The 13,232-nt window shown below is 43.2% G+C and overlaps 1 protein-coding gene across 46 annotated transcripts in view; it reads left to right on the forward strand.

The window, feature by feature from the left end:
- LOC110496881 (focal adhesion kinase 1) overlaps nucleotides 1–13,232 on the forward strand; it is a 239,294-nt gene that overhangs the window by 173,175 nt on the left and 52,887 nt on the right. For 30 of the 46 annotated variants that reach the window (XM_090209272.1, XM_090209259.1, XM_090209261.1 and 27 more), the window contains 4 exons: nucleotides 1,712–1,829; nucleotides 2,735–2,765; nucleotides 6,244–6,317; nucleotides 11,760–11,816. In XM_090209272.1, coding sequence (XP_090065398.1) covers nucleotides 1,712–1,829; nucleotides 2,735–2,765; nucleotides 6,244–6,317; nucleotides 11,760–11,816 — 280 coding nt within the window. Of the gene's footprint in view, nucleotides 1–1,711; nucleotides 1,830–2,734; nucleotides 2,766–6,243; nucleotides 6,318–10,399; nucleotides 10,418–11,759; nucleotides 11,817–13,232 lie in introns of all 46 variants that reach the window. The other 16 variants (XM_036953483.2, XM_090209257.1, XM_090209258.1 and 13 more) reach the window with 1 other exon arrangement.

A 13,232-nucleotide genomic window follows, 5' to 3' on the forward strand; every position in this document is an offset into this window, starting at 1 on the left:
GTTACTACTCTGTCTGTCAGCCATAGAGGATGATTATAGTATTGGGTTACTACTCTGTCTGTCAGTCATAGAGGATGATTGTAGTACTGGGTTACTACTCTGTCTGTCAGCCATAGAGGATGATTATAGTATTGGGTTACTACTCTGTCTGTCAGTCATAGAGGATGATTATAGTATTGGGTTACTACTCTGTCTGCCATAGAGGATGATTATAGTATTGAGTTACTACTCTGTCTGTCAGCCATAGAGGATGATTATACTATTGGGTTACTAATCTGTCTGTCAGTCATAGAGGATGATTGTAGTATTGGGTTACTACTCTGTCTGTCAGCCATAGAGGATGATTATAGTATTGGGTTACTACTCTGTCTGTCAGCCATAGAGGATGATTATAGTATTGGGTTACTACTCTGTCAGTCATAGAGGATGATTATAGTATTGGGTTACTACTCTGTCAGCCATAGAGGATGATTATAGTATTGGGTTACTACTCTGTCTGTTGTAGAGGATGATTATAGTATTGAGTTACTACTCTGTCTGTCAGCCATAGAGGATGATTGTAGTATTGGGTTACTACTCTGTCTGTCAGCCATAGAGGATGATTATAGTATTGGGTTACTACTCTGTCTGTCAGCCATAGAGGATGATTATAGTATTGGGTTACTACTCTGTCTGTTGTAGAGGATGATTATAGTATTGGGTTACTACTCTGTCTGTCAGCCATAGAGGATGATTATAGTATTGGGTTACTACTCTGTCTGTCAGCCATAGAGGATGATTGTAGTATTGGGTTACTACTCTGTCAGCCATAGAGGATGATTATAGGATTGGGTTACTACTCTGTCTGTCAGCCATAGAGGATGATTATAGTATTGGGTTACTACTCTGTCAGCCATAGAGGATGATTATAGTATTGGGTTACTACTCTGTCTGTCAGCCATAGAGGATGATTGTAGTATTGGGTTACTACTCTGTCTGTCAGCCATAGAGGATGGTTGTAGTATTGGGTTACTACTCTGTCTGTTGTAGAGGATGATTATAGTATTGAGTTACTACTCTGTCAGCCATAGAGGATGATTAATGTATTGGGTTACTACTCTGTCTGTCAGCCATAGAGGATGATTGTAGTATTGGGTTACTACTCTGTCAGCCATAGAGGATGATTATAGGATTGGGTTACTACTCTGTCTGTCAGCCATAGAGGATGATTATAGTATTGGGTTACTACTCTGTCAGCCATAGAGGATGATTATAGTATTGGGTTACTACTCTGTCTGTCAGCCATAGAGGATGATTGTAGTATTGGGTTACTACTCTGTCTGTCAGCCATAGAGGATGGTTGTAGTATTGGGTTACTACTCTGTCTGTTGTAGAGGATGATTATAGTATTGAGTTACTACTCTGTCAGCCATAGAGGATGATTAATGTATTGGGTTACTACTCTGTCATCCATAGAGGATGATTCATGTATTGGGTTACTACTCTGTCTGTTGTAGAGGATGATTCATGTATTGAGTTACGACTCTGTCAGCCATAGAGGATGACACTAGCCAGTGTGTTTGTGAATAAAGTAGAGATGTGTGATGGGAGGGGCAGCTGGCAGCCCCAGGCAGAGCAGAACAGTAGTAACATCCCGGTCTGTCTGTCTGTCTGTTCCGCTGCCTGTCCTGGCAATAATGACTCTTTGTGGGCTGCTGCTCTGTGTCCATAGCCTCTCACAGTGACCACGCCGTCACTCACCACAGCTGAAAACATGGCCGACCTCATAGACGGCTACTGTCGCCTGGTCAACGGAGCCACCCAGTCCTTCATCATACGGCCACAGAAAGGTACGTCTCCCCCCCACACACACACACATACATACTGTCTCAAAAACATACCAGGAGGTACCAGTGTATGTTCATTGTGTTGCTAGTGCCAGTTGCACTCTGCGTTTGACACAGACACACACACACACACACGCAGTTTGATTTTGTATGGGGGCTGCTTACATGTTTATGGTTTTGACAATTGTGTTATGGCAGTCACAGATATGTCTCAAACAGTCTCAAACAGATACTACTACTAACAATGATTACTGTAGTTGAAGTATGTTGGTGTTTGAGTGTTGACATTACTAGGTTTTCAAGACTGCGTCGCTCCAGTTACGGTGACAGATTCACTCTGCCTTGGGTGCTGTTCTTATTTGAGTCTGAATGGACTGCATTGTATTAGGCCAAACGTTAGGCAATCACCACAAAAGTTGCCTGTAGTGTTATTTTTAAACTCTTCCCGTTTTCTAAGGTTTCCAGTTGTAGTTTGATTTGGAAATACACTCATATAGAATTGTTTTGTTGTGTTCATGACTTCCCCAATGCCTTTATTACACATTGATAGTGGTTGTAGGTCAATTCCCTGTCAATACACTCAATGCTTATATCAGTCTGATGGAGATCTGGTTTATTTTCAACATTAAACACCTTAGTCTTTGCTTGGAGCAGATTCGTTTTTGGGAGAGGAGTGGGGGGGGGGGGGTATTAAGCCTTGTTTGGAGTTGGACTGTCTGCCTTTTCCTGTGTGGGAGGAAGGGGAGCAGGGGAACAGTTGAAACAGGCTTCTCCTCTCCTGTGCTCGTGATTTCCTCACCCACACACCTCTTCTTTGGATTTACTCAAAATGATGAACATGTCTTGCATTGTTTTACGGTATCTGCTTTGCTTGACAATATTTCTCCTCTGTATTTTTTGTTAAACAGAGGGAGAGAGAGCATTGCCGTCAATCCCTAAGTGAGTATCTTCCATCCCGGTACACAACATTATTGATCAATGGGTATATTTTGAATGTTCATTCACAAAAAAAAACTAAATGATAGCATAAACATAAATAACTGTGTAAGAAACAAACAAAAAAAACAAAAAAAAAGAATCTGCTCAGTAAATCTATTTGTGGGACTCCAAGCGTCAGCTCTGTTATCAAATCACAGCCATTGTACAATGTAATGTACAGGGTCATAGGCTACACCAATGTAATGTACAGGGTCATAGGCTACACCAATGTAATGTACAGGGTCATAGGCTACACCAATGTAATGTACAGGGTCATAGGCTACACCAATGTAATGTACAGGGTCATAGGCTACACCAATGTAATGTACAGGGTCATAGGCTACACCAATGTAATGTACAGGGTCATAGGCTACACCAATGTAATGTACAGGGTCATAGGCTACACCAATGTAATGTACAGGGTCATAGGCTACACCAATGTAATGTACAGGGTCATAGGCTACACCAATGTAATGTACAGGGTCATAGGCTACACCAATGTAATGTACAGGGTCATAGGCTACACCAATGTAATGTACAGGGTCATAGGCTACACCAATGTAATGTACAGGGTCATAGGCTACACCAATGTAATGTACAGGGTCATAGGCTACACCAATGTAATGTACAGGGTCATAGGCTACACCAATGTAATGTACAGGGTCATAGGCTACACCAGCGGTCGGCAACCTTTTCCATTTGGCGTGCCAAGTTATCGTACCATTTATAGGGATCTGCGTTATGATTTTCATTTGCGCATTTTCGGTGGAACAGTTTCATTTCATTTCTCAGTCTTCATATCTCGAAACTAATGTCATGTGGTTAATCAACATGACATCTAAATGATACAAATCTAAAAGACACTTCTATTGCCAATATGTAAAAATAGCCTATATAAAGCCAACGAATAAAAACATTGCAGGAAATATCCTGATAAATATCCTATAAATCACATTGGCTACACATGGCCTGTCTGCAAGGAACTTGAAACATTGTATCAACTATTAACTCCTTCAGCCCATAGCTTGTGCTATCAAACTTGCAACGTTGTATCAAATATTCTGGGCCCTCAGAGTTTCCTGTGCCGTGGAGCTCTGGACAGACAGACACACACAGCTGTAGGCTATTTAGCAAGGGATTAGAAGTAATCATGTAGGCCTATTTTATGATGTTTCCACTAGATCAGAGCATGTCATTTTTTCCCCCATTTTATGCTGAGTGGTTATCGAAAGAGAGCTGGAAAGATTTTTCAAATAGGCTACGTTGAGGATCTATTGTCATTCTCAGTTAATGTAAAAACAGACTTAGTTTACTTTCAGTTTGAGGCGAAGAAAAAAATGATTTTGAGAAGCTCCACAGTGATGGTGAGTTAAGACAATCAGAAATAGTATCAGATCCCCAGATGGTCACATTTATAAGCCTACATTTGTGCGCGGGCCTGCTAGCCTAGGACTACTTCTATGTGTAATCAGGTGCGCGTCCTTACTCAAGATTGACAGGAGCGCTACAAAACAAACACAATGAATAAATTGACAACTCGTAAATGGAATGAAATAAACCGAAACCTTTTCCTCACAAGTGTAGCCTACGTTATGCTCTCTGTACACCACTACAATGACGACAGTAAGACTGTAATAATAATATATTGAATGTATTAACAGCAATTACCATAACCATTGTAGTTTCTAAATGATGGTAATTAACAGTAAATATACTACTGGGTGATACTGGTGTGTCATCCCCCCCAGACTCTGCAATGGATTAGTCCACTCAGACAGGCATTAATCAGACAGGTGTCTCGTGTGACATAAATTATTTTTATGTATTTGCCACTGCTCGATTAAAAAATCTCGGTCGACCAATAGCCTGTCAACCAAACAATCGACCAGTCGACTAAATGGGGTCAGCCCTAAAGCACCTTTTACATGCATATATATTTTGTATATGTATATTTTTAGCGAACGCCCTTATCTAGCCCTTATCCAGCCCTTATCCAGCCCTACTACATCTAGAGCTAGAGTGTTTTTCCAAAATTACACCTTTTCTCTCTCTCTCCCTCTCTATTTTTCTCTCTCTCTCTGCTCTTTGGCACTCTGGGCTTTGGTCAAATAAGGATAACCGTTACGGAGCCAAATATTTTCCACTTAGTGTTTTCAAACGCTTGTAAAGTCTCTCTCTCTCTCTCTACCTACATATTTCACTCTCTCTCTCTCTCTCTCTCTCTCTCTCTCTACCTACATATTTTACTCTATTGCTCTCTCTCTCTCGCTCTCTCTCGCTCTCTCTCGCTCTCTCTCTCTCTCTCTCTCTCCATCTTTCGCTCTCTCTCTGCATGTTTTGTCCTCTCTCTCTCTCTCTGCAGCTTTTGTTCTCTCGCTCTGCATCTTTTGTTCTCTCTCTCTCTCTCTGCATCTTTTGTTCTTTCACTCTCTCTTTCTCTCTCTCTACATCTTTCGCTCTCTCTCTACATCTTTCGCTCTCTCTCTACATCTTTCGCTCTCTCTCTCTACATCTTTCGCTCTTTTGCTCTCTCTCTCTCTCGCTCTCTCTCTCTCTCTCTCTCTCTACCTACATATTTTACTCTATTGCTCTCTCTCTCTCTCTCTCTCTCGCTCTCTCTCGCTCTCTCTCTCTCTCTCTCTCCATCTTTCGCTCTCTCTCTGCATGTTTTGTCCTCTCTCTCTCTCTCTGCAGCTTTTGTTCTCTCGCTCTGCATCTTTTGTTCTCTCTCTCTCTCTCTGCATCTTTTGTTCTTTCACTCTCTCTTTCTCTCTCTACATCTTTCGCTCTCTCTCTACATCTTTCGCTCTCTCTCTACATCTTTCGCTCTCTCTCTCTACATCTTTCGCTCTTTTGCTCTCTCTCTCTCTTGCTCTCTCTCGCTCTCTCTCTCTCTCTCTCTCTCTCTCTCTCTCTCCATCTTTCGCTCTCTCTCCGCATGTTTTGTCCTCTCTCTCTCTGCATCTTTTCTTCTCTCTCTCTGCATCTTTTGTTCTCTCTCTCTCTCTCTCTGCATCTTTTGTTCTTTCACTCTCTCTCTTTCTCTCTCTCTCTACATCTTTCGCTCTCTCTCTACATCTTTCGCTCTCTCTCTACATCTTTCGCTCTCTCTCTCTCTCTCTCTCTCTCTCTCTCTCTCTCTCTCTGTAGCTCAGATAACAAGCTCTTCTAAAAACCTATTTAAACAGTTCTGGGGAAGATTCCTGATGAAGAGTAGTATTTTCTGAGAATTCCTCCTCCCTAGTCCCCTTATTGGTCCTGCACCTCAGCACTACATCCTTCCAAGACTGTTTAGTGGCTCCAGGAGGAGAATGGTACTCTTTTCAGGAATGCACTTGAACCTCCTGGAGTTGCTGTGGACGCTGTTGATTTACTAACTGGTTGTAGGTTTGGGAATTTCTCCTGTTGATCCACTCGGTCTCTGCTCTTTACCCTGCAGGGTACCTAACAATGAGAAGAAGGTGGTAGAGGGGGTGGTCCGGAGCGCTGGGGTGCGTGCCATCTCTGTCTCAGGTAAGAGATCAGTGCCTCGTCAATCATCTCTGACTATCTTACTGTACTGTATATAGCTGGGCTATTGATGGAAGTCGATATATGGACGGTTGCTGGAGCGAAGATGACCATGCTTTAATCAGATAATGACACTCAAGCTGATCCCAGCTTGAAAGTCCTTACTTGGATGTTTGTGGGTGTTTGGGGCGTACTTCCTGGGGCGTACTACTTTTCATCTATTCATATGGTTGGCTACACTTCCAGGATTACAAGCTCGCTAGATAGTTAGTTACCTTGGAGGTTTCTCACGTCTTGTTTTTTTTCAGTTGAGGCAGTGATTTAGCAGCAGCAGTACACCTTGAATTGCATGAGGCACATCTATCACACTGTAACTGAACACTGCAGTCTTAGCTTGTGGATTAGCAAGTGGCAGGAGGAGTCACTGCTAAGGAGACTGGGAGGACGGGAGGGGATTGGTGGTGTGAGGGGTGCCAAGGCCTGCAGCTGGAGAGACCCATGCAAACACAAGGGCCCAGAAGGATGTCTGAACCTCTCTCCAACCCCCCAGCACTGTCAACAGCATCAACCATCCATCCATTTATCTTTACCCCTCTCTCCCCTCTCACTTTCTCTGTCCTCTCTTTCTCTCTCTCTCTCCCCTCTCCATCTCACTGTCTCTCTCCCCTCTCACTGTCTCTGTCCTCTCTTTCTCTCTCTCTCTCCCCTCTCCATCTCACTGTCTCTCTCCCCTCTCACTGTCTCTCCCCTCTCACTGTCTCTCTCTCTCCCCTCTCCATCTCACTGTCTCTCTCCCCTCTCACTGTCTCTGTCCTCTCTTTCTCTCTCTCTCTCCCCTCTCCATCTCACTGTCTCTCTCCCCTCTCACTGTCTCTCCCCTCTCACTGTCTCTCTCTCTCCCCTCTCCATCTCACTGTCTCTCTCCCCTCTCACTGTCTCTGTCCTCTCTTTCTCTCTCTCTCTCTCTATCTCTCGCCGTCTTTCAAACTCCCTTCTCTCCTCTCTCTCTCCCTACTCCCTATCCTCTTTCCCCTCTTCCTCATCCCTCTCCCTTTCTCCCCTCTCTCTCCCATCTCTCTCCCTTCTTCCCTCCATCATTTTGCCTCCCTCTCTCTTCCCTGTTTCTCTTCATCTTCTAAATGTCAGAGGCCTGTGATGTGGCTGGTGAATGTTAATATCCTGGGAGCGCCAGTTACAGATAAAGGCCTGATTGAAGGGGTTGGACAGGCCCTATTTAACTGACCAGGGGTCGGAGGTTAGGGAGGTAGACAGCCAGACAGTATGGTATCAAAGAGATGCTTGTGTTCTATGGGGCTGAGAGCTGGTCTCTGAGGTTGGGAAGATCAGAGGGTATCTTAGGGGGTGTCAGCTCTCTTGTAGCTACCCAGTGATATATATAAGGTTGAGGAGTATAGTACTCACAGATAGTATATTCCAGAGAGATGGTTGAGTTTACTGATTTGTTTCAAAACCAGATGGTTTGGTATTTTTTTTTAGCATATGCCCACAGTGTGCATATCAAAATTACACACTTATTTAAATGCAGTTTAAAAAATAAAAATAAACTAGGGGATAAGTCTGCTCTCTACCAATATCAGTAATTACTTTGTCATACTGGTTGTTTCAGTTTCACTGTCAAACTGGATGCTATTTGAGTGTGTTTTAAAAATATATATATATATATATATATATATATATATATATTTTTTTTAGGAGTTTTGACAATTTATTCAGTGACAGTGAGGAAGATCATAGGGAGATACAGGGAAGTGGAAGAAACAGTGGGAAAGGTGGAAGTGGCGATCAAACCCCGGTCTCCGGGGGGGGGGGGGGGGGGGGGGAGTTGTATATGTGATTTATGCCCAGAAGTCTTACCACGACACTACAGCTTTTCATTTGACGGTGTTTTTGATATGTGGCGAAACGTCCACGGAGGTTAAACGGAGTGTTACTGGAGTGTGTTCAGAGGCGGTCTGAGTTCCATGTTTACACCAGTTCTCCCTGATACCATCCATCAATGCCATTACTCAGAAATGGCTCAGAGAAAACCCTTATAAAAAACCCCTCTGCTGTAGCTTGCTGCCTGCATAAATCCAATATATTTAACTGAATTCATTCCATATTGTGTCAGCGTACGGTCATATCCAAGACCTTTTGAAGAAGTACAAATCAATTCCTTAGCCCCGGTATAGAATAGTGAAGGACTTATTACTGTGCTGTTGATTGAAATGCAGAAATTACGTATTTAATGTGATGCTAGCACTGCCATGTCGTCTTTGACTTCCCTGTTGGTTGGTATAAGGAAGAAGAGATTGATTAATGTTATTATTATTGACGTATTTCATGTAGTTTCATGACAGGCGTGCCAGAGTGATAATGATTTCTTTAATATGGGGAAAGTTTTGGACGTCGTCACACCAACATTCATCACTCCTTCACAAATGCTGTCTGCTAATGTGTTTTCTGTGGTGTAGGGTGAAGGTGCCCCTAGACACTGATATGGGGTCAGTTTGGCATTTTCCCCACTAATTGTTAAGGTTAGGAATGACAGAGGGGAAGCTGATCCTAGATCTGAACCTGGGAGAAATAACCCAGTTTTTTTTTCAGAAGCACTATTCCTCTCTTCTTCTCACCATCTCTCCCGCTCTCTCATCCCCATCTCTGATTGGCTGAAGACTGTAAACTGTGACCCCGACGCCTCCTAAACCTGCTAAAGCCAGGCGCTTTTTCCTTCCTTTTGTCTTCTGAGCACATGACTCTCCGTCAAAGGGCACAACTGCTCTGATTGGCTGACTAAACTGACCCTGCTTCTTGTTTTTCTCTGACTAACCCTGTTTGCCACACTGAGTGCCTAAATCCACAACACACAAACAAACACACAGGGCCACGTAAGTGTGTCGGGGGTTGAGGGGAAGTGGGGTGATGTTGATAGAAAGTGTGAAGTGCACTAAACCCTTAAATGCCTGACAAAGCAACACCTACAATGGCGGAACAGAACTAGCCTGCCGGGAAGAAGGAACATCTCATTGCTCATGCCCTACCCCTGTCATGTCTTAGAGTAAAACACCTTTTAACCCATTCAGCTTTTGAAGACGGCAAGATGAAATTGATTCCACATTTTGTTTTCCGGGAAGGGTGTCGCCTGCTACTTGTAGTCAAGCCATGGCCCGCAAATCAGTAGAGTGGCTACTTTGAATAATATGTGTTTTTTTGGTTCTACGTGATTCCATATGTGTTTTTTCATAGTTTTGATGTCATCACTATCATTCTACAATGTCGAAAATAATACAAAATTAAAGCTTTTGACTGGTACCGTATATATCGCTATAAATTCAGATGGATTTCGCTAACCTGAGTTTTAGCCCTCAAGGATGTGTAAAAACAAAAATAATCAAACTAACAAAGTTAACCAACACCAGAGAGAAAGATGTGAAGCAAGAGGGTTTACTCCGCTCAAAATCTGTCCACAAAAATAATACTACGAAGTGAGGAATTCTTGTATGGAGGTCAATGAGAAAGTTTAGAATTTGTTCTACAAAAAATGTAATTGCTAATTCGCTATGTGAGGCTTATTTGATGGAATATAAGTTTTGTGATGGTTAAGTTTACGAATGCGCTGATATAAGTGGACGCACCTGGCATTTCGGCAACTTTGGGGAAAAAATGACTTTATACCGGAGTTGTGTGTCTGCCCTCTCAGTGGTCCCACCTGATCTCGCCTCCTCCAATGCTAATAATAGCCAGGTGATAGCCAATGAACTCCACCGACCCCGTTTAGAACAATGCTGGCCGTTCCTTCAACCAAACCCAATCAGGTTCCACACATTCCAACTACAGACCAACTCCATTTAAAGCAGAAACGTTCCCACTGATACTAAATAAAAGCATAGATAGGATACACTGTTGAAATGCCCAGTCACTGCTTGTCTTGAAGGAGTGTGTTACAGCAACAATTATTAAGCCCATTTTGAATTAATTATACTGTCTTTTATACTTTTCATATATTTGTGAAAAGTGTGTAACCTCTCCCTCTCTCTCTCTCTCCCTCATTCTCTCTGTTTTGCATGCTCTCCTTGGACTTGCAGAGGATTGTAGTGGGGATGGTAAAGTTTAGCTTATTTTAATAGTTCCCTTCATTCCTTCCTGTCACCTGCTACTAACTCACTGGGGCCATGAGGGATGATTCTGGGGGTTGTGGTTTGTGTGTGTATGACTCTACTGTGTATGCCTTATGATGACTCATGAATCATATCAATCAAATGAATGAAATTAAATACATCTGTTTTTATCCATCTGCTTCTAGGGGTTTGTCATTGGTAATGTGCTAATCATGCAATAGACGTTATTGGAATTAGGGAAACAATGTAGCGGTTAACATCGTCTCTAGAAATGGTGCTGAAATCTGTCCGAGCTGCAGTGCTGCAGTGTGATCGATTAAGTTTGAGCCTGTCTAGAGTGCCAAATTGGCAAGATTTGCACTTTTGGGACTATTCCGTTGGTTCCATGGTGCCAGATAAGCCTAATCAAGCATAGATTAAAGTATTTGAAAGAAAACAAATGCTAGGCTATTTGAACCCAGGTCTGGTCAGTTTGTCTGTCCTAAAATCTGAACCGGTATTCACAAAGAGTCTCAGATTTGGTGTGCCTTTTTGATCATAATGAATAAGTTAGATAGATGAGGGGGGGGGGACATGATCGTAGATCAGCACTCCTACTCTGAGTGGCTTTTTGGCTACCGTCCCTGCTGTCTGCCTGCGTCTTTAAGGGCCCAGCTCCAAGCCCTCTCCCAGCTCGGCCTCATAAAGAGAGCTGAGTTTGGCTGGCTAAACACTACACAATCTGGTGTTCTCCCTTCCCTAAGAGGAACAGTAGCCAAGACGGTACAACTGGCAAATTACCATTTTCGATCAAGTCAAGATTGGACAGCCAGAGGCCGTTCACTTACTGTAAACACCTACATCTGTTTATCTAGAGGACTGTATGATGGCTCTTCTCTCTGTTTCTCTTTTCCTGAAGAAAAAGGGAATAACTGGTTCCATCCCCCCCTCCTTTCCATCTCCACATCCCCTCTCCTCCCTCTTCTTCCCCCCTAACCCAGAAGCCCAGCTGTACTGCTGAGTTCTGATTGGCTAGACAGACAGAGCAGACAGACACACGAGTGGCTGAAACTGTGAGAGTTGCGAGTGCAAATGCTTGTGTTTCTGTGTGTGTTTACTGTACGAGAGCGACTGTGTGTACGAGAAAGCGTGTGTGTCTCTCTCTGTGTTTTCGGCAGTGTGGGAATTTGTTGAGGAGCACTTGCTGTGTGACTCAAATATTTATTTTCAGCTGGCTGTAGTTACTTGTGTGGAAGGGTACATGTCTAGCTAGCTTTATGTGTATCCGTCTCTGACGGTGGTGTGTGTGTGTGACTGGACTGACCACGAGGCTGTTGTGTTTCTGCAGAGACGGACGATTATGCTGAGATTATAGACGAAGAGGAAACCTACACCATGCCTTCAAGTAAGTGCAGCTCCATACTCCCTGGTATTGTAGTGCAGTATGTTTCTGGTCATGTGTCCCCTGATAATCTGTTGTCCAGACTGTCTCCAGGGATCCAGCCCAGATGCTTTTTCTCTAGTTCTCTTCCACTTCCTCTTGGTCTCTCTTTTCTTTCTCTCTGTTTCTTTATCTATCTCTCATTATTTTTCTATGTCTCTGTCTCTCTCTTACACTTTCTTTTGGTCTCTCTCATTCTTGTTCTCTGTCTCTGTCTCTCTCTTACACTTTCTTTTGGTCTCTCTCTTACACTTTCTTTTGGTCTCTCTCGCTCTCAATCTGATCCGTTCTTTCTCTGTCTCTTGGTCTCTTTCCTCTTTCACTTCTTCTTTCTATCTCTCTCTCTCTTTCTCTCTCTTCATCCTTCTCTCTCTATCCAAATTCCCTTGAACGTGGCCCCGGTTCTGATTCGTGAACTATCTTCTCCCCCTAAGGCTCTGTGGATGTGTTGATGCGGCTGCTGGAAGACTGTAGAGTCCACCAAATACCAGACACACGCTGCCTGTGTGTGTCTTGTCTAGGAAACGTAACTAGTCTAACAGTCAGATTGTCTGGTACACTCCAATGTTTGGTTGTCATGGTGACAGTGTAAAACGCCACACATGCTGTAACGTGTATGTGAGGAACAGGATAGTCATGTATTCATATTGATGGTCTGCATAGGATCCTTGCCTCATTCAATACTGCTGTTATGATGCTGTCCAAATCAGATAGTGATTCTGTTCCATTATGATTTACTGATACTTTAAGAAAGTATCCAGGGAAAGCCCAGTAGTACGTTCTCAGAAAAAAACTATCTGTCACAAATGTTGATTGTTATTATTTTGAATATTCATGTCATTAGGTAGTCCTCATTCAGGACTAAATATGACAGGTGCCCTTTAAGTGTACTGCAGTGAAAGAATGAGTTAGTCATATAATTCAAATCATTAAAATGAGTTAGTCATATAATTAGAATCACTAGAATGGATAAAGCCCCTCAGACCATGGTACACCTATAGCTACCAGTCCACCCACCACTGTACATTGACTTCCATGGCAATGTCTGTTCTAATCATTTAAATTCTATGTCTCCAGTAACCCCAGGTCCTTAGTGACCATGATGCTGAGTCTCCAGTAACCCCAGGTCCTTAGTGACCATGATGCTGAGTCTCCAGTAACCCCAGGTCCTTAGTGACCATGATGCTGAGTCTCCAGTAACCCCAGGTCCTTAGTGACCATGATGCTGAATCTCCAGTAACCCCAGGTCCTTAGTGACCATGATGCTGAGTCTCCAGTAACCCCAGGCCTTTGGTGACCATGATGCTGAGTCTCCAGTAACCCCAGGTCCTTAGTGACCATGATGCTGAGTCTCCAGTAACCCCAGGTCCTTAGTGACCA

This window comes from Oncorhynchus mykiss, chromosome 18, assembly GCF_057628025.1.
Source record: "Oncorhynchus mykiss isolate SJ-2025 chromosome 18, ASM5762802v1, whole genome shotgun sequence".
NCBI lineage: Eukaryota > Metazoa > Chordata > Actinopteri > Salmoniformes > Salmonidae > Oncorhynchus > Oncorhynchus mykiss.